Source organism: Lepisosteus oculatus, chromosome 1 (genome assembly GCF_040954835.1).
Source record: "Lepisosteus oculatus isolate fLepOcu1 chromosome 1, fLepOcu1.hap2, whole genome shotgun sequence".
NCBI classification, from domain to species: Eukaryota; Metazoa; Chordata; class Actinopteri; order Semionotiformes; family Lepisosteidae; genus Lepisosteus; species Lepisosteus oculatus.
In genome coordinates, this window is record NC_090696.1 from 60,514,184 (window position 1) to 60,536,775 (window position 22,592).

Genomic DNA, 22,592 nt, shown 5'->3' on the forward strand with positions numbered 1-22,592 from the left:
CACAGATTCTTAGAAAAACCTGCTCTGGTTTTTAACCATGAAGCCTTTGAAGTCAGAGGCTGGAGGTATAAGAAACCCTCCTGGGTCTGCTTTGTACTGTATCTTCTGAGCTGCTGCAACCGTGGGGACGTTCAAAACTTCAAAAGAAAGCAATTGATTAGTTGATTCCAAAACGTCCTATCCCACACAACAAAGGAACTGATACAATCGAGTCAGAAGAGGCATTCAAAGAGCTTCTAAAGATCATTACTGGCAACAGAAGAGAAAAACTTGACCTTTTAACTGTGTAAAGAATAATTGAGACATGTTTTCAAGACACTGCTAGTGCTAAACAATACAATACTTGAGCTCTGTGCTTTCTCGGCCACCTATTGTTACAAGAGGTTTGCAGTACACACTGACTGAGTATTGTCAAGAGAGACAATATTGTAGATGATAAAGATATCATCTCAATGACTACCTAAAAGCATAAATATCATTAACCTAGCTACAACTATATTGCTCAGTGTAACACAAGAAATTCTATTAACTTTCAGCTCCATCATTTTCAAATTAAATTGTTTTAAATACTGGTGTTCCCCAAGGCTGTGATTCACCTGAGTCATTAATAGCCTCTGCTATTTCCAACCTATACAATTGAAATGAAAACACAAGGACCTTCTGTTAATCTGTTAAAGTCTATAGATGATTTGGCCCTAGTAGGACTGTTTACTGAGGATGATAGAGAAGGCGTGGAGAACTAATTTGAACAAAAATAAGTAAACTGGGTGGATGAGATCAGTCAAGCATGCGTCATATTAATGTTGATAAAACCAAAAAACTGTCTACTTGTAACAATAATAAGCTTTCAACCTCTCTCCCTTATTGATCAACCTGTGAAGGTTGTTCAGTGTTTCAAATACCCAGGAATAGTAATAGATGAACATTTGAACTATGCAGAGAATACCAACTGTATTTTTACGAAGGACCTAGTCAGTGTATACTGTTGATCAGGAAGTTGAAAAGGTTTGGAGTAAGTCAAGACATTTTAGAGAGGGTTTAGAGAGGGTTGAATGGCTGGGACTGTTGTTTGAATTTTAACATGAATTTATTTTATGGCGGGTGTTTTTTTCTTTTTGACGTTTTGTATGGTGATGCCAAAGACAAATTTCCACACTGTTGGATGAACAATAACATTTTAGAAATGAAATGATAATACAATGGAAGACTAGCTCAAAGGAAATGAAATGGATTATCATTTTAATCCTAAAATTCCCCAAAACTCAAAGGAAAAACAATCTAGATCAATGTCTATTTACATAACTTAATCAATCTGGACATGAACTGGCACTGTGAAACCCACCAATTCCGCTTGGCAGCAAGTCATTGTGAACACTGCTGCGTCACACTGCCAGGATGCTGCACTGAAACACCTCTCCAAAATCCAGATGCCACATCAGTCCTTATCATTGCCATTTGGCAACACTTCCTCACTGTAAAAAAAGCCAAACTGAAAAGAGAAAACTGTTCATGTTGTTGTGTGTAAAATGCTTTCATACAAGAAAAAACATTTTCAGAAGAACAGTGGGCAAATATAATTGCATTGTTACTATTTAATTATCTCAATTAGATTAACAATCACATGGACAATAGCAGCTTTCAAACTACTTTTTAAACATATCCAGTGTCAAGAATCCTATAGATGATAAATTGAAGGGGCAGCTCTGCATTGAGCTCAAGCGATCTCCACTTGTTAGCCAGTTTATTACAAATTAAGTCTTGGGGACTTAATTTTGATTCGGGGACGACATTTTGATCATTTCAAAATCTCCAATGATGATAAAGCAGTTAAAACACACAATTTAACAATAGAGCGCCACCATTATAACTATTATTTATCATAGCTTTTCGTCTTTAAAGTCACAAGAAAAAGAGAAGATGAGTTTCAAAGTTCTAAAAGACATGTAATTAATTAATTAAATGTTTCTCAGAAAACTGCAGCTTCACCAAGGTCGTAGTGAAACGTTTACACCCAGCCTAACTCAAACCCACTTAATTTATTAAGACCCAGAGAAAAAATAACAAGTGCAAACAAAAGGTAATAATGAATCAAAACAAGTTAATGCAAAGATTACTGTTCACCAATTCCAGGAAAAAGCCATAAAATAAGGATTGCCCACAACACCCCCAAAAGGTAAACAGGCTGTAGAAAAGCACCATATAATTCAACTGTGCTTGGCTGTTATTTCTACAGTGAAGGATTAAGTTAAATGAGAGCTAAAAATGAGAGAAAAAAAATCAATACTGTGTCCAAACAGAATCGAACAGCCTATGACAGCAACTCCTTGTTGATCGATCTCAGCACAGAGGCTAGCCAAAGCTTCAGTCTGCCAGCAGGTTATGTTGACAGCATCCTTGCTGAAAAGCAAAATATAAGAGCCTACTGCTGGCACAAGCTCATGGATGACAAATCCACTTGCAAGGCGACACCTGGGACTGTAGTGTATATCCTGCTCAGCAGTTTGCGCTCCCTTCTTTGATTCCAGAACAAAATGCTGTGGTTTAGGTCTGTATCATTACCATGTAAAAAAGGAAAAAATAGATATGGACTGCATGTGCCTTACAGTATATGAAATCTTTTCTAAAAACTTGTAGTCTCCTATTATGGTCCAATATGATATATAGCTGAAATGTGGAATTAAGATATTACAATTAAAATAAGGAAATAATTTAAAACTTTAATTTACTTAAATTTAATCATTCATTTCTTGATTATTTTTAGTACTTCAATTGGGAAGCAATACTTAAATATTTAAAAAAAACTTAAAAGTGCAGGGTCTAATGACTTTCATATGCACAACACTTTCCCAAAGGGAAAAACGGAAATATACAGAGAAAACATGGGTAGGTGCATAAAACTATAAACTAGGAGGAGACAAGGCTTCTGTGGAATGTGTGTAGTGGAAGACGTGGATTTAAAAATTCCTCAATTGAATAATGACCATCTTTAAAAAGGGATTTTCCCACAGTGGTGTCATTAACATTACTGGACAGAACAAAAATGTCCTTATATAAGCACAGCTTCCAGGTTCATGTCAATAGTTAGTAATCTAAATTGACTTGAGGCCAGGAGATTCTACAACCTTTGAGGATTAAGCTTCTACAACGTATGAGGCTTGAATTTTCTAGATATGACCAGCTGAGCTCTTGTGACCAACAATGTATTAAAGAGATAAAAGAGAGGGAGAGAAGCAGAGATGCAGAGGTGGGAGTACAAAGACAGGAGAGACTTACAGCTTCACAACCATACGGGGGTCAGAAATATGCTTGGTTAATGTCAACACATTTCAAATGGGAGCAGACCCAAATAATTTTGAAAAGTTGGCTCCACTGTTAGCAACCTATCTTCAATACTTGGATTTGTCCTTCAAAAACCCAGAACCCAAACTTCTTGGGTATTTTGGTATTTCTGAATCTGAGACTTAATGAATCACATTCAGACTTTCATGTTTATGGAACTATCCAAGTTTCATTTTTAAATCCAATAGACATACTTTGTCATTCTTGATTATAAATTTCGGATAGGACCCCGAAGGTCTACTTTTTAGCATCAGATTAGAGAACAGGATCAACTGTGAAGGAGTAGTTCTGACTTTCCCCACATAAAGATCTAAATGTATTAAGATGTCAATTTGTCATATTTAATTTAGGAATTTAGTGGGGAAAGTTGGATGTAAAGTGTTGGGCTCTAGACCTCATACCAATTCTAAATATTAATTTGTGTGCTGTCTGTTTGTGTGGTAAATACGCTAGTTGTCTAGAGATTTCCTAACGATGTCTCTACCCCCAAATATTTCATGGAAAAATAAAGAAGTGGTGGGACCTTGATTGGTATTCACTGACCATTGGGAGTGTTTAATTATTTATTTTTTATATATCTGTTATACTGCAGGTTGTGTAAAGTCCGACTAATATGTGTCTAAATAGTAATTATTTTAGCATCAGTTAACGTTACTTAACACAGATAGGATAAGAAGTCCCTACATTCAACTGACAAATTATACCATCCCAACATTATAGATGGGACAAGAGCTGATAATGCACAGTATATATTAAAGTGGCTGGACTGGCCAGCTAGCACACCTGATGTGAGCCATTACAAAGCATTTTAAGAATGTTCTTCTGAGGGTTCAGAAAGTTACAGACTAAGATCCTGAAAGAAACTGAGAACATCCTGTAATAAGACTGAAACCTAGTAACACAGCAGTATGTAAGAAATAAGATAGCATCTATCAATGTAGACACTCTCCCATGTGTTTGTCTGACATTAATTTTCTCCTTCCAGATGCTTGTATGAATCTATTCCTTGAGTGGTTTCATGGTTGAAGAATAATTCCCATTATGAGAGAGAACTTTCAAAGCCACAAGGAGCATATTCTAGTTCCCTAGACATTACTTCCATCTGAAGCCAAAAAAAAACAACTTGTGTTTCTTTATCACAACATCTTAACAAATTTACATATTCTAACTGCAAGAACAATATGCCTTCACCTCTTGTCATACAAAAAGTGGGATGAAATCTGATTTTCTTCAAAAGCAATATCAATTGAATTAGGCACATTGTTGATGTTGGCAACAAAGTATTTTGTTATCTCCTGATATATTACATGGGTTTCCCCAGGTTTACTAATTCTTTGAAGAATATCTTGTTACAAATATAGGGGTTAAAGAATTATTATAATGGGATAATCAAAAAGTAAAATACATAATCATAAGCCCCAAATTATAAAAGATATATCAAGAATATACCCAAACACCTGGCATAGTTAAAGACGCCTGAAATCTTTATTTCTCTGGCACAGATCTGGCAAAGGCATAATAAATCGGAGGCATAACTTGTTAATAAAATGTTTATTAACAATGACAATAAGGCGCAAAACAACATACCCCATTTACAAACAAGGCATCTCAGAGGCCTATATCCTAACCAACCATAATTTAAAAATCCTATATACAGTAAACACTAACAGGCCAATAAAACATAAACCCGTGTCCCAAATAAAACAGAATAGAACTTAGAACTAAATCTCTCTTTCCTTAAATCTGGATGCTACAAAGTAAATGTGACCTTACCTTCCTATTCTTAAAAATACATCTACAAACCAGGAGAGAACATTTTTAGTTTCCTAAAATAGTATGGTTATGTTACATCCCTAACACCTTTAAGTCATACTTAAAATTCAAAGTTTATTAAGGGTTGTCTAGATAATAACACAAGCATTCTTTAAGCATTCATTAAGCAACATTTGGTAAATTCAACAATGGGTAATTATGTTTATACAATATACATATAGTCTAAGAGCTATGCATGATATTTACCATCAAAACTGGATTCAATAACTGAACTTAAATGTCAGTTGTCATGGCTTTTTTAAGATTTAGCTTCAAAAGTATTAATGTTGAGATTCAATGGATTTGGATTTCAACGCACAAAGCTATTAGCCTATTTAATAGATTTACCCTTGCTTTCAAATCTGTAGTGTTAGTCTCTAAGTATATGGTGGTTTTCCTCGTGTGATCCAATTGTCATAATTTCATACAGTACATAAAGTTTTAGATTTAGAGTTGACTGTCACTATCACTGAATTGTTATATAATGTCAGCAGCCATATCACCCTGCAATTCACAACTGGCAACCCACTGAAGCTATGCAGGTGTGAGCCTGGTCAGTACCTGGATGGGAGACCTCCTGGGAAAAACTAAGGTTGCTGCTGGAAGAGGTGTTAGTGGGGCCAGCAGGGGGCACTCACCCTGCGGTCCATGTGGGTCCCTATGTCCCAGTATAGTAATGCGGACACTATACTGTAAACAGGTATCGTCCTTCGGATAAGACGTAAAACCGAGGTCCTGACTCTCTGTGGTCATTAAAAATCCAAGGGTGTTTCTCGAAAAGAGTAGGGGTGTGACCCCGGCGTCCTGGCCAAATTTCCCATTGGCCCTTACCAATCATGGCCTCCTAATAATCCCCCTCTATGAATTGGCTCCTCCCCACTGATAGCTGATGTGTGGTGAGCGTTCTGGCGCACTATGGCTGCCGTCGCATCATTCAGGTGAATGCTGCACATTGGTAGTGGTGGAGGGGAGTCCCCATTACCTGTAAAGCTCTTTGAGTGGAGTGTCCAGAAAAGCGCTATATAAGTGTAAGCAATCAATAATAATAATAATAATAATATTATATACAGTACATATATTTGTAATATACTTAACACTGAAATACAAAGGGTGAATCCAAAGTTTCAACAATGTTACATTGCATTTTAGAAGAGTGGAGTGTTATAGACTCCAGGATACAGAGGCTATAAACAATGTAACTCAATTACCTCAATAATGTGCAAGCATGTAAGGGATCAGTTAGCAATCAGCATGCGTTGCTTAAAAGGCAGTAAAGAATAATTAGGTACGGCAAATTATTATATAACTGTGTGTTAAGCAATGCATTTTGATTGTTCATAAAATTAATATGACATTTTCTTGTTTCAGGAATACAGTACATATAATGTTGGCAGGCTTATCAGTAAATTTGTTGCTTTTAGCTATAGGGTGAGAGTCTAATTTGTTCTTATGAGGTGAAATGCCAAAAGTGTTCAAAAACCACTATGTATATATAGCACGTTTTCGTTTAAGTTTATGTATAATTCAGATAGTATGGAACTAAATCCTGTTCTTGAAATAAAAATAGCAAGAGCAATATAATACGACATATATACAAATAAAATAAGTTTAAGAAAGAAATAATAATATTAAAGGAGTACATTTATCAACCACAAAATCATCTTTCAAGTCTTTATTGCTGTCTGCCCTTTGACATGCTTTAAATTGTTTTTAAGAAGATTAAGTCTATCAAACAACTATACTAAGAATGAGTGCCAAATACAGCAACAGTTCAGATTCTTGGCTTCAGAGGATTGTCATATATGAACAGGTCAAAGGATTTAAAATTATTCAATCTAGAACAAAACAGACAGAGTGGAAATATGATCAAAGCATCAGACTGGGACAATATTTCATACTCACTATCGATTAACAATGGAAAACTAAAAGGGTACTAATTTAGGATGAAAATGGGAAAATGGGATGCAGACATCTGGAAAAGGCTTTCCAGTTAAGCAGCTGAGGCTGAAAATTGGGACTCTTTACAATAAATGGATGCATTTAATTTAGCTACTAAGCAATCATACAAGTAAGATGGGCAAAATAACTTCCTCTCATTTTAAACATAGCTCATATTCTCGAGTGGCATAGCATAGTGGATAAGCCTTTGGGTTTATGAAAAACAGATAGTGGGTTCAAATCCCTGCTGCAGACTCTTCTGTCGGACCTTTCCCTGAAGTACCTAGTCTCTCCAGCCCACCAAAAATGAGGATGTGGCATTATGAGGGGGGCAATATGTGCTCATCTAGGGGGACGTTATGTGCTCTCTAGTCCAGTTAGCACTACTGAAACCAGAATGACCTCTATCCCAATAAGCTGCAGTGGCTCTGGTATGGGCTTAAACGTTTTGCCTTAAATTATCTTCCACATAAAAAGTTTCCATGTGAATAGCTCTCCACCAGTGTTTCAAGGTGAAATGTGTATGTCTGGTGGAGAGTTTACATATTTTACCACATAGTCAAGGTTATCTCATTCCAATTTTTTCTATTTATGTTACACATGCTGTACCTTCTACCCAGAGCTTTATCCACAACCCTGCTGGATACCACCGCAACTGTGTATTACTTATACATCAACATAAAGATGCCGAGCATGAACAAGCAAAATAGCAGCACAGAATATGACAACAAATTAAAAAGTAACATATTATGTAAGGGTGCTTACTTTTTAGGGTAACAGCTTTAAGGTGTTTTTTAAAAATGCTTGGAAATTGTACATGGCTTTCGTGTTTCTGCTTCCTTAGTGCTTGCAGAGGAAGAATCAAATTTTAGCACAAGACCTTTTGGTACATGTTTGCAGTATCAATTAGCTGCTTTGTTTAAAAGCACATGTGAGAATCGAGATGTTTTTATCAGCCTTCTTCGTAGACAGACCAGGTTATTGCTGAACCAGGGACATTTTCTCCCATCTCAGGCACGGAACTCTTTCAAAGGTGCTACTGGCCACATGGTGGCATCATTAATCAGTTTCCTCCTTGCCCAGCTGCTAAATGTATAGGAATAACCCTATCCAGGCAGTGTCTGGGTCCCTTCCACTTCTTAATGATCAACTTCACTTTGCTTAAAGAGATATTAAGAGTCTCTAAAATGTTTATTAACCAACACAAATATTATTGCACACTCAACTAATTCTCTGTCTCATCTCATTAAGGTAATTTTGTGCATCAAAATTAATTTATATTTGCCACAATAAAGGCTTTTTACACTTATGCATTCTCAACTTTTCAATTTTTCTATCGTAGTAATGGCCTGTTTACTTCTTCGTTGTTTTTTTATATTTTGGATGTGTGGAGCAGGTTGTATATATAACAATTATTCTTTGCTACTTCATATTGTTTACAGACATTAAAGGCATAATGTGAAAACTATCAAAGAGTCTAAATACTTTTACAAAGCACTGTATATATAAAGAATGTAAACGTTTACCCTTTTCAAAGAAATAAAGCATCATACCTGCCAAATAACTAGTACTTATTGTATTAGACAATTTTCAGTTACCAAATCAAATGACTGTTCAAAATTTTACTCAAGTTAGTTGGTCAAGTTGAAAGGATATCAAGTTCTCAAATGGCACAGATGCTTCATGTTCTCAGACCTTAACAAAAATTAGGCAGGCTGTACTGCCACCTACTGATATAGATGAAACATCATGAGAAGTAAATCACATTGTAAACTTAATTGAAAAGATAACAATGCTAATTAGATTGATAGGGTTTCATGAAATATAGCATGAAAATATAGTCATGGTGTAAATATTCAGCAATTGTTCTGCTTGTCCCTACCCCTGGAATACATCAAATGAATAGGTTTAAGAAAGGTTCTTACGGAAAATCCTGCTAAGAAATTTAGAAGTGTGATAGGCAGAATCTTCATTTATGCTATACCTGAGATTCTACGTAAAGACATGCAAACAAATATGGATTAACTCAAATATACTGGTACAATTTTAGATTAATATAACTTATTAAACATATATTCCGTGACTACTGTATATAAACAGTAAATGTTTAAACAGTGTAGATAATCGTTGACCAAAAGGACTATAAAGCGCAGAATAAATAAAATCATAGCTTATTCCTAAAATAACATGATTCTGGGAATAACACACTAAGAACTTTCAAACTTTGTCTACAGTAAGTATGATACAAAGCAAATAAAATCCATTGGGCATTGGTATATTTATAATGACAATACTTAAATTCAGCACATAACCAATTCAACAACAGGATTTCAATAAGGAATTTCAATTTATTTGAATTTATCACTTGAGAAATTTGTAACACCTCTTATTTAGAACCAGTCAGTGAATCTCCAACGTAAAAAGTACCAATATGATCAAACGCTATGGACTGCTCTCCATGCCTTCTTGAGAACGGCAGAACACTAACAAAAATGCTGCATGTGCGAAGGCTTCATATACCAATATGTATGTTTTTTATCTTTTAATTTGGAAACTATTAAAAGTTTATTTTCATTTTTCAAAAATACACATTATAGAGATATAAATGACAAAGTTCACACGTCTTGGACTCTGAATGCACACCAACCATTTCAATGCAGACAGTGCCTGTTGTGTCCTAAGATTTTTCAAAGGAAAAAGGTTTCATGGTGTGTTTTTATGAATATTAAATGTATTATTAATAAACCAGGTGGAAGGCAGAGGCAGTACAATGCTAAGTTTTCAAAATTTTAAGGAAAATAAAATATTATTTGTACTTATTTCCAGTTTTTGTGGAGAAGTAAGCCCTTAAGTGCCTTTGCCAGCTAGTTAACATCTCTTACCTTGGCTACTTTCCAACTGTCAGACAGAGAACTTACAGAAATGCCCTCTAATCGATTCACGCTTCCATGCAGTGTAACTTACAGTGACAGCTTCGCCTATTTTCCTACTGCTCATTGCCATCCTTGTCACTGTCATGCTGGTGTCATTTTTCTGTGTCCTTCTTGACAGTAACAAGTAAAAACTACCCTTAACTTGTCACTTTTTACAACATTTTCAAGATAATGACCTGCTCGATTATTTGCATGGCTCATCAGTTTTCTCAGCTGTACCTATTCATAATGTAGTAGTAACCTGACACTAAATTTGACTTACCACTCAAGAAACCTTTAGTGGATATAGCCATCTACCCTGTGTCCAGATACTAAGCAGTTTTGAAAAAGTTAGATATTTCATGAATATATAGAACACTGTTTGCAAACTCCTTAAGTTTTTCATATATTTCACATCCTTGGAATCATAATGTTAAAGGGGAACTGCAATGTTATTTTTATATTTCAGGAATAGATGTATAATACATAAAGAATATACTATATAAAGAATTAACATTGATGAGTGCATTTCAAACCACAATAAAAGCAAAATGTACACAGTAACCAATTTACATGACAAAACAGACAATATTTCCAGGTGCAATACACTGTGATTCAGAACAAGACACCAGAAAATGCAGTGATGTGCTTTATTACATTGTAAACAAGCAAGCTTGTGAAAACATCTATTTAAATCCAATAAAATAATGGGCTCTTGATGGTTTTGCAGAAAAAATACTACTTATTTGTTAATTCTGTATGCAGATCACATTGGAACGTTTCCATGGTGAAATGTTCGCTGCACAACCTGTACTTATTTGCTCGTGCATCACATTTCATTAGTCATTACTGTGACTTGTGAGCAGGAAGGGCCACTTCACAAGAGACCAGCAGTTTGCAACAACAATGGTGACCATAAGGGACTTTCACAAAGTTAACGACACTATGTTTAATTCGAAATTTGTCATTTTATTTATACTGTCAATTCATTTATTTTCTTACTGAGATTTAATAACTGGCTTGAGACATTGGAACTGCAGTTTCCCTTTAATGTGATAGTACAAATCAGGAGCAACCAAATGTTTCCTGTAATTGTTGATTAGTGAGCATATATTCACTTTGGGTCTTCTCACAACATTTCAATGGGGTTTAAGTAGGAACTTAGTCTAGCTCATTGTAAAATGTGGAATTGCTTCTACAGCCACTTTTGTAAACCTGCTTCCATATTTAGGATCATTGATTTGCTGCAAGAACCACTTTTTGTTCATCTTCAGAACACATATAGATAGCCTGACATTCTCTTCTAGAAACTTTTGATACAATTCAGATTGTGTCAATGATGGCAAACCATCCAGGTCCTAAGGTGGCAAAGCAGATGCCAACCATCATGTTCTCAACACCATGCAGACGGGAGATGGGATGAGGTTCTTCTCTTTAATGGCAGTGTTTGCCAACCATACTATTTCTTATTGAGGCTAAAGATATTTTTGACTCTGACTTGTCTGTCTGAGAGCATTGCTTTAGAAGACTTGGGGATTATCTACAGTATGTGTTCTTTGGCTAACTTTAAACAGACAACACATTTTTGTTTTGGAAAGCAGTGGTTATTCACATTGTTATTCTTCCATCCACACCAGTCTTCTTCTATCATTTTCTAATAATTGAGTCATTAACAGCTACGTCAACCAAGGCAAGGGTGGCTTCAATTACTTGGATGTTATGCTAATTCTTTGATGATTGTCCGGTTTGTTCTTGAAGATATTTTGGTAGAATGACCACTACTAGGCAGAGAGACCATAGTTTTGAACTGTCTGACAGTGGATTGGTGGAACCCAAATCCTTAGAAATGGTTTTATAACACTTCCCAGACTGATGAGATTTCCTTAGATCATGGTATGATTTGTTACCACATACCTGTATGGTGAAGACTCACAATGTTTTGAACCTTTATATATTGAAGTGTGGGGCCTTCCAAACTCAGCCCCTGACATTTACCTAATTATTTCAACATCTGATTCTAATTATTCCCTTAATTGAGCAAATGAAACTAGGGGTTCACTTTCACGTCTCCTATACTTCAATTACTCATTGTTTTTTTGTTTAATTCATACATCATTTTGTTTCAAGAGACATGTAACCAGTTACATAAACCCTATTGGATATTTACATGAAGAATTATCTTGAGTCAAGAAGGCCATCATAGTAAAACTAAGAAATTACTATACTTAACCTAGGCATTCACAAACTTGTTTTTTGCATGGTATATGTTGCTGTCAAATTTTGATAATTCCATGTATATATGGTATATATATAGATCACTGTTAATTTTTGTACAGTATATTCTGTGGCATATATGGCACAAGTAATGATTACCACTTTGTCTGCTTTAGAGAAATCATTCAAGCAACAGAGTTTCATCTAGACACACCTTGAAGACTGAGTAATTGAGATGGTGTGACACCAAGTGGGAAATATGAGACTAAATCACATCACCTCTGGGTACCACTGAAGCCATGGCACTGTAATCCACAGACATGAAACAGATTGTCAGATCTTGGGTTACACAGGTTCCAAGGTGTCACAACACCGGGATTTGACTACAAATTGCAGGCTGGACATTGGGAAATCGGTATGAACAAATTGTAACTTCAAACATTAATATGGTGTCTTGCTTCTGACTTTGAAGAAGAGGTCAGCACAGACTTTTAACCTAATTGACCTCTGGGCTCAGCAGAGAATTTTCTATCTCCTCAAGTCACAAGCCCCCCCACCATTGCCTTGCCCTGAACAGGTTTAAATTTAGAAAGTAGAGTGTCAATCTGAAGCTGCTGTGAAGATCTTATTCCCTGTTCTTTGAAAATGAGGTTAGTCTTTAAGCCTTATAGCTCACCAGCTTTATAACAATGTGACAACTTGTCATGTTTTAAAAAGAACAGAAGAACACAACCATCTGTCACACAAGAAATAGTTTCTCATTAAATGAAAATTTGTACTTAAAAAAAAACAATCCATTCTGCTCTTGATCTTTTTTTCTACACACCTGAAGCCTTTCTTTCACATTGAGAATTCTCTTCTAAATGGCCTTGCCGAAAGTATTCAAAAGTGTTAGTAACTGGCAAAAGTACCAAATTCTAAGAAGTACAGCTGCATATTGTCTCAAACAATACAAATAACAGTCTTTAGAGAAAGATTAAAACAAGGAGTGACCCTAACTATTCATTCACATCCATTCAGTCACATGTAGGCCAACTACATGCGAGGTAAAAATGTGAACTCCCAATTCAAAGTCCTTGGATTTGCATCGCATCCGAGTTCTCAAATATTTAATCTACTCATATAACACTAATCTTTATTTAGGGCAGGACGGTGGCAGTTAGTACTGAACCTCTGGGTTCAATTCCTGGGGTGCTATCTGAATGTAAGTTCTATTTGCGCCTCTTTTCTCATGATTTTCTGCCGAGTACTCTGATTTCCTCACACAGTCCAAATACTGGTATGTTAAATGGCTTCTGGCAAAATTGGTCCTGGTGTGAGTCTGTCCATGTTTCTGTTTGTGTGCCCTACCATGGACTGGTGTGGATAGTTCATATTTGACAAATTAACTTTTTAGGACTAGAAATGCAGTTTTGCAAGTTATTTGTTCTCGGGCATTATACGTTATATACTTAAGCCTCTTGGATGAATAGCATCCATAACCCTTCAAAAAGACTAAGATGAGCAGTGCAGTCAAGCACATTAAATGAAATGGAAAAACAATCAGAAGAACTTGTGAGCCTTGAAAATGTGTCCCTTTTATTACTTGGAATGCAGCCATCCCTACCGTGAATCATAATTTCTGGCCTCATAATTGTGTTTAGCCACAATAGCATAATATTGTATAGGTTTGTCTAATATTGTCTAATTTTATTTTTTGTTCTAACATTTCTTGGGTTAGAACAGGACTGTCAGTAAGAGGTACTGTAACAGAAAGCTTTGGCTACATACCTACAACTTCAAAGATTTAATCACAGTACTGGGAGAAAAGTCAAAATGTAAATCCAGGTATTGAACATTTTTTAAATTAATCTTCCAGCTCTGCAGATTCTCAAAGATTAAAATGCAAGTTTGCTCACAAAATCTACTCTCATAAGTTCACTGCTTCTGTCCTGCAATATTTGGTTAGCAGCACTGCCCTGCATATTAATATCCAAAAAGAGCAAGGAAGAGCAAACTTGGAATAAAGACATGCCAACACTTTGTGAAAATGCTGAATAATTTAAAATCAACATCCTAGGAATAAGAAGTAGAGAGGAAAACTAATGAGACACTTCCAAAAATTTGAGACAAAGCAAGCCACATTCTGCCTTAGTAATATTATCCTGAAAGGTTCAGGAGCAAAGGCAGGTCAATCTGGGAATCAAACTTTGGTCGAACTCCCTTGGCACTGTTCTGTCTGGAAAATACAGCTCCCAAATCTTTGACTTGTGCATATTTTGTCAAGGATTCAGAGCACATGCTCTATGCAGTAAAATGCAGCAATTCAAAAACTTGGCAAATATTATAAAGTGAATACCTATCTGCGATGCCTTTCATTGCACTTGGATAATAACCACTGGTATTTAAAGAAGTACAGCTTTACAGTGGGTCTCAATGGAGCACTTGAATGAATGGCTTAATAGTATCAGCAGGGGTAAACCCAACCAACACCATTACAAACAGAAAAAAACTTTTTCATTTTTACATTCAAATGAATTGGCAAGGGTAGCATGCTGGCGGTGGTTCGCATTCCGGCCTCCCTGAGATGGGGCTCTGGGTTCATTTCCGGACATAGGGTGCTTTTTATGTGGAGTTCCTATGCTCTCCCCATGTTTGTGTGGGTCTCCTTCTGGTGCTCCAGTTTCCTACCACAGCCCAAAGACACACCGGTCGATTAATTGACTTCTGGGGGAAACTGGCCCTGGTGTCAGTGTGATTGGATGGGTGAATTGGCAATTGCATACTTTCTAACCTTCATATTACAATGAATGTAATACAACAATGACTGCAGAAGAATCCCCAGCCTTGCCAAAAAAGAAAATGAATCCCTGATAAAATCAAACCTTTCAAAGACCGCAAGCCTATTGATAAATCACTTCAAATGGTCGCCTCCTGGTTGCTGTGACTTTGCCAGAGGCATCTACACTACTGAAAGCTACCATTAAGGTCCGGTGTTAAAACATGCGATTAGTAGCTGAATTGTATTCCAAGCAAAAGAAAATAAAAAGGCAGATTTGCAAACGTAATGCTAGGGATAAAAAACATTTAGAACTTCCCGTCACACACACACATTCACACTTCATTTTTAGCTTTTTTTATGAATGCTTTATTAGACTGTCATTTGTGCGCTAATGCGGACAATTATCAAGCACAGCCATTACTTAAAGGTCAACTGGGTTATCAAGTAATTTAATTGGCTAATTGGCCATTAACTTGCTTGACATGAGAGGGAACAACCAGCTCTGTCTGTGGTAACAGGCATTGATGTGATTAGCTATAGAAAAGCAGGACATTAGGGAAGCTAATTGCTAGAAGCACAAATGTAAAAGGTTTTCATACAGATTATCATGTCCATTAGTATATTGTACATGACATCATTACATGAACAAAGCTAAGGGTGTTATGCTACAAAAAATGTGCAGGAATTACAGATAATTTCTAGTGCTTGTTGAATGGAATATCCTTTACAGCATATAGGAAAATAATATTAAGACATCTTTCAACATTTACACAACTTACATGTCAGGCATGAAAAGATGTACAAGTGTCCTGTTGCAGTTTATGAATTGAATACAATTTACAATTGCTCCTGGGCTTTTCTTTCTAACCGGATGACTTAAGAAAGAAATACACAGTGTGGTATAGCTCTGAGGGGAACAATCACTTTTAAAATGTATTTTATTTGCACTATAATAATTTATACAATTTGTTTTCCCATTAACACAGTTTTTGCTTTCCCTTGTGGGCAAAAGAAAGTCACTAGCCACATTCCTTCAGATAGCAAAAAAATTCAGGGACATTTAATGGAAACAGACACTTTTTACAGAATTTATGAGCCTCAATGGGACAAGTAACCTTCTCTTTTTAATACACTGTTTTTCTCTCTCATCCTTATATGAAAAAAACACGGAGCCAATCTAGGTCAGCCACATGGGACAAGCCAGGAAGACCTACAAGCCAAGCTGACTTTCGCAGACCAGATAATAGAGCAGGAGAATAAAGAAGGTGCTGTTAAGCTATACTTGTAAAGTATTAAATAGCACTGGTTCTGTTAATCCCTTTCGCTTTTGTGATTCCTGAGAGCGGAGTGTGGGATTCTAGGGAATTAGTGTTGTGCTTTCAAGGCACTAGATATGGCCTGAATATGGAATTGACTCTGAGGTCTGCTGTAACTCTATCAAGACAGCTGTTTTAACAACCTCTTTTATTCAAGAAGACTTATAGAGACTACGGGTTACCCGCGTCTCAATTACTGATGATAAAAAGTCATTTTAAATATTACCTTAGTTTTACATTTCATCCAAAGCACAGAATACATGTTAAGTTGCACAATATACAATATACAAGGTCACTGTTATCATCAACAAGACATCTAGTCCATCCTTAAGCTTATCCCTCTGCCTTCCTTCCAGTGAATATGCTTGAAGGCACATTCTCTCCCATTCACATTATATAAAGAACATTCACACATCAAAGAGCAGTGACCAGTGACACAAGGGCAGTATAAAGGGCAGGAAGAACTGAGCAGCCAGTCTTATGATTCTGTTTCCTTTCCCAGAATTCAGTTTATAGGCATGATTATTAAAGCCCCAAAACCAAGGATAGTATTGCTGAATACCCAGCATAGCTATCGGACTACCTATAAACATATTTATCCATATTGTACGAGAGTAATGTGAATAAAAGCAACTATGATGTACTTAGGGCTCTTTACCAGCTTTTCCCGATAATGAGCAGGATGGTACAGGGAAAAACAATCTCGTCTTTAAAAAAAACAACTGCCATTGTTTTACGATAATCTGCCTTGACAGTTATAAAGGTTTGTTTTCTGCTAGTTCGGTTATATCCCCAAAAGAAAAAAAACAAGATTACCATCTGAGAAAGCAAGACACGTTTACCAGATTTATCACCAGAGCTCATAATAGTAGCATGAATAGCAGCCAATCATATTAGCTAATTTCAAATGACATCTGCTATTGAGTGTCACCTACTATAAAATGATTGTAGATAACAGGACAAATTCAAGTTTTAACTATTTTATGTGGATTTATGTGCTTTATTTTTCTTGCATGAACATTAACATTATGTTGAGAAATTATGCTGAGATATGAAAGAAACATTCTAATTCCCAGCTCACCTTGATGCGAGGCATGGTCACAGTTGGAGCCCTTGCCTTAGCAACAAAACTGTGTGATGATCCGCGTTCCACCAGATGTCTTGTGTAGGGCATAAACTCTTTTCCCTTGGGGCCAAACACAAAGTCTTCCCTGAGTGCATCTACCAGCATAATGACCACTCTCTTAAACAGAGGGGGGGGAATCCTGCTGGAGTTAGCTGCATGCCCTGCAAATAAAGACACATCATCACAAATTATGACACTGCTGAGAAATACTGAAATAAAGAAAACAGACACAATTGGATTTAATACATTTGGAAAACAGTCTATTGACAGCTGCATTAACAACAGAGGGTTCGTTACATACATTTGTATGTCCATCTGATACAATTAAATAATTAAATTAAAACAGTTAATACGTGCTGCAGACTACTAATAATGTAACTGTTCAAGTCATGGAAAGCTTAAATAAGGATTCTTGCACATCCTGGAGGCAGAAAATTAATATAACTGACATTATACTGCACAGTACATTCGATCTTGAAACCTAAGCATCAAAAATGCATCATTACTGCAAAAGTGACCATCTACAGGTGTGGTACAACTGAAACAATAATCAACTAATCATGCCATACTGCTTATTAGAGCATTTCCCAGACAATATTCTCAAATAAGGCAAGCAAGATGCAGCAAAAGAATTCTTAAGTCAGCTGTTGTCTAGAAGATGTCAGCCTGACCAGCATAACATAGAATACAATTTCAACCATCACTGATTATCTCAAGATTAACTGTAATTCCTGAAAAGCCATCCAGTTTCTCAGCCTGAATAAACTGCGGTACGTTTACAGAGGATTATGGTCCAGATGTGTAGCAAATCACTGTATATATGGGACAGGAGCTCCACAGACTGTATAATACTGACTCTAAAAAGAAAACTCATTATTGAGGGAAGCTGTGTGATGATCTGCGTTCCCCCAGATGTGGACCAGATTACTCATCACAATTTTCAATCAGGCCCTATCTCTCTGTTTGCGTCCTCAAACCTCAAACCTCCTTAATACTAACTGCCACTCTCCATTTTCTCCATTATAATTAATGTACATGTTTGTGGCCAAAAAATGGAAATGCCACTAAATGAGGCAATGCGAGACATAAAAAGTTTAAGAGAGGTCTTTCACATTAGTATGGCTTACGCACAAACTAAGCATATAATATCCCAGCATGCTTGGTTTATTGGTGGATTAAAACTAAGATTTTGTTTCAAGAAATGGGAAAAACAGAAGGCAAAGGATAAGATGGTGGGGAAAAAAGGCTGCAATTATATTGTGTGTTACAAGGCTTTAGATGGGATGTTACATATGAAATATGATGAGATGTGAAGGAACTAAAGTAAGTGCATGAGGAGAGAGCAAAGGGAATAGAAATTAAAACTGAGAGGAGAGTGCTCCCATTTCTTTTTTTAAGATGGGGGTAAAGTAAACATGAGGGAAGAAATGTTATGGACAGCTGAAGACTTTTAAAAAGATACGCATAGAGTTAAAAATTCAGATCAGATTCAGATGTGAAGACAAGGGTAAAAGGGGATGAGAATCTTTAAAAAAGAGGGCTGGCTATACAATGGGACTGCGGGCATGTTTTTGGTGATTGGAGTCAGAATCTGTAAGAATACACTGTGGTTTCTGACAAGGCTGTCCTTTGAATAATACCCCACACTGGCTTGAATAGAACAGCTACTACAAAGCTTGAGATAGGAAAAAAGGAATAAAAGGGCTGGAAGTGTCTGGATATGGGTGAGAAACGGGGAAAATGTATCGCATACAGGGATGACACGAAGTTGTTGACTTAACTAGACACAAGAGAATATCTTCCGAACTGTATTTGAATTGGATCGTTTTTAGAATTATACATCCAGCAGTCCATTTTTTTAATCTCTTTAACCAAATGGGAACTAAAATCCAACCTGGCAAGCAACAGGCACAAGACGGGATACACACTGGTACAGATGCCTGTCCATCACAGGGCAGACAGACACATGCACACCGGGGCCACTTTTCCCAGAAGCCAATGAACCTACTGGTACCAAGACTCCTCATATTCGGTAATTAACCACACTAACCAGAACGGCTAACAGCACTAACGAATGAGAGCAGTTCTGCTCACCCGCGCAGCTGTAGGGGTGTGAGTTGAGTGAGATCATGACCCCCCCCAAAATAAGATGCTATATCTCGGGAACAAAAGCAGAACAAACACTGCTTTCAACTACACAGACAGCACTAACATGGGGTGCTTCCTTCATGGAGCTCTTAAGACTTTCTGCAACTTGTTGGGACGGGAAGCCTCAGCTATACTACTTGAGTCACAGCAAAAAATGTTGGGAAAATATTCTTTATTGTGTTGATTACGATGGTTCCTCCTTCTCCAGTCTTACTCAAAGTCTTATTCAAAGGATTGCACTACACTGTATTGTTCAACCTCACTTTGGATGATATTCTTGTATCTAATCTTGACCTGCTGCCAGATCCACCCACTGTTGTCCAGCTAATGTAAATGCACAAATTACTACTGCATAAAACAATATTGTTCAATGGCATAAAGAGGAGTTCCACATCAATGTCATAATAATGTAAATCAGTGAGAATACATGCTTGCTGGCTCAAATTTCGTCTTATCTTGAGATATTTCTTTGGATTTCACAATTAACTTTAAATATTCAATTTATAGGCGATTCTTTGCCCGATTCTCTGAATTGCAGCGGCTACATAATACCTCCTCTCTATACAGACTTTGTCAGAGTTTTCCCACAAAGAGACGTAATTCATCGTCACTGGATTAGGACTCCCACTTCTCTGCCATGTTTTTTTTTAACGCGGGTGAAGGATTCGATGCTCGACTCCCCTGCCTACTGAAGTGCGGCGTGAACGAGCAATTAGTCGGAATAAGCGTGACTCGTTTTAGTCGGATCATTTAAACCCGTTTCCAAACGCTAAACCGGGAATAATACTGACGTCAATTATCGGGTTAATTTAATCTAAGTAATTTGAGAAAATCCTGAATTAGTCAAACCTGAAACAGCACCCAGGATCATAATACAATAGAGAAACAATCTTTTTGCCATAATATGTATTGTAGACAATAATACATACAAAAATAACATTAAGGTAACAAAGAAACTATAGGTATTTTAACGCTTAGGTGTGTCACCTAAGAATGTGTACTCCAAAAACATTAAGATTATTAACCTAGTCATTTAAAGCATTTCAATGCTACTCACCTTCTAAAGGTTCGAGTGGGAGATCTGACACTTTGCTCTTTGAAGAAAGAGACGACTTAACAGGAACTGGGAAAAAACCTCGTAAGAAAAGAACGATTCCAAATACTTCGATTACCAGACAGAGAGAAGCAAAAACAGACGAACGGATTTTCATTTTAAAGGTTTAAGAGAACTAGCTAAATAAGCCAAATAATATTGTCAAAATGATACTAAGTTACTAAAAATAAATATTAAGCGCAAACACGTTGCATCTTCATTTTAATTGGCTTTCTTTTAAAACTAAAAATAATCTGACGTTTTTTCACATGTATAGCTTTTATTTTTCAGAATTTAGGATAAGTACTTTGCAAAATGCGTATTTTAAAGCGTTATCCACACAGGGCTCAATAAACAAACAAAATAACTATAAGCAAGAAAAAATAAATCTTATTATCTTATTTTTTACTCGATATTCAATTTAGCACAACTTAAAATTCTCTTTAAAAATTATTTTCTCAGTTTGAATTGGAATTGTTTCCATTTTGTGCAGCCCAAACTTCCGCGTTATTTATAACTACGGATGGTCAATAGGGTCAAACAACCTTTCCGGTAAATGTATGTTTTATGCACAGAATTTCCATTCAGAACCCACTGTATTAAACGTTAATTTAAAGTACAAGGCTGCCTCCATAGTCAAGATGTTAAAATTAGAATAGCTTTGAAAGTTGAGTTTGGGCGATGACGTTGAAATCCATATAATTCTAAAAATATTTTTTTCGTGAAATGCTGAAAAAAGACTTAACACTAGATGGCACTAGAGAACAAAAAAAAACACTTCAAGGCACTAGAAATAATCAGCATCCCAGGCTGAAAGAGTTTTAAAACATCTCCGCTAAATTGAACAATCTCACTTGATAATTCACTCTGTCGAGCTACACAGAGTACTGACTGGACCTACAGAAAACCATAAAGATTGAACAACCCTACACACAAAGCAATAGTTGATCATTTTACCATGTTAATATCGTGTGTCATCTAGCTTAATGTATCGCTTTTATTCAACGTATTGGCTAGGAAATTGTTTTAATCACTGCTAAAGCACCTGAAAACAAAACGTTCAGACTAACTTCGAAGGCTTCGAAGTGGTCTAAACGGTTTAATAATCCAGGACAAATATAAAGAGAAAGAAAGCACTTTAATAAAATTTTTAAAACAGATTAGTATCAATGTTTAAAAAGAGCATTATTAATTGCAAGAACAAGAAAGAAGTATTAGACTGAGAGGGATTCTGGCAATAGTGATGAGGGCTAAAAACAATAAAAGGTTCTTTCTGTATTACAATAGTAGACAAACAAAAAAAAAACGATTAAGTAAAACGTCTCAAAAACATTTTATTTTTTTTCCTGCTTTATTATTTAATGGAAAATGTTAAAATAGTTTTAAAGCTAAACCACGTAATTATGTGCCAATGTAATAGACGTCCTACTTCGTTTACATACAAAATCAATTGAAAATCATCCACACAACAACAGGATGCTAGCGGACTGTCTTAGTTAAATTGTCAGGCTTCCACAATATGCAGTAGGAGTATCATAACAACACAGCATAAGATGTGTATTAACATATACAGTATATTATATTGTATTGTGGTATATGGTATTTTTAGATTTTGAGAAGACTTTTGATTATGCCCAAAATTAATGATTAATACTTTAATGGAGGTGGTAGCCTAGGTTACATCATGTTTGTAACAAGTTAAAATAATAGTAAATAGAGGTAATGTACGTTGAGCATGACAGGTAAGAGATGAATGCTCTAATTGGAATGATGTCATTAGTGTACCACAGGTACAGCCATTTTGAATTGCTGTATCTGTATTAAGACTGCATTCGTCTTAATTTATATCTATTAGTCTGATTCAGATTTAAGTTCACAAGTTTTAAAAGTTTACAGGATATACCAAAGTACACTCACTAGCAAACACTATAGC

At 36.1% G+C, this 22,592-nt stretch overlaps 1 protein-coding gene across 1 annotated transcript in view; it reads right to left on the minus strand.

Moving 5' to 3' along the window:
• pigg (phosphatidylinositol glycan anchor biosynthesis class G (EMM blood group)) overlaps positions 1 to 21,142 on the minus strand; it is a 135,561-nt gene extending 114,419 nt beyond the window's left edge. The window contains exons 1-2 of the mRNA XM_069190969.1: positions 20,624 to 21,142; positions 17,374 to 17,579 (exon numbers count right to left, since the gene is read on the minus strand). Coding sequence (XP_069047070.1) covers positions 17,374 to 17,579; positions 20,624 to 20,777 — 360 coding nt within the window. The 5' untranslated portion in view covers positions 20,778 to 21,142. The remainder of the gene's footprint in view (positions 1 to 17,373; positions 17,580 to 20,623) is intronic.
• Between the last annotated feature and the right edge of the window lie 1,450 nt (positions 21,143 to 22,592).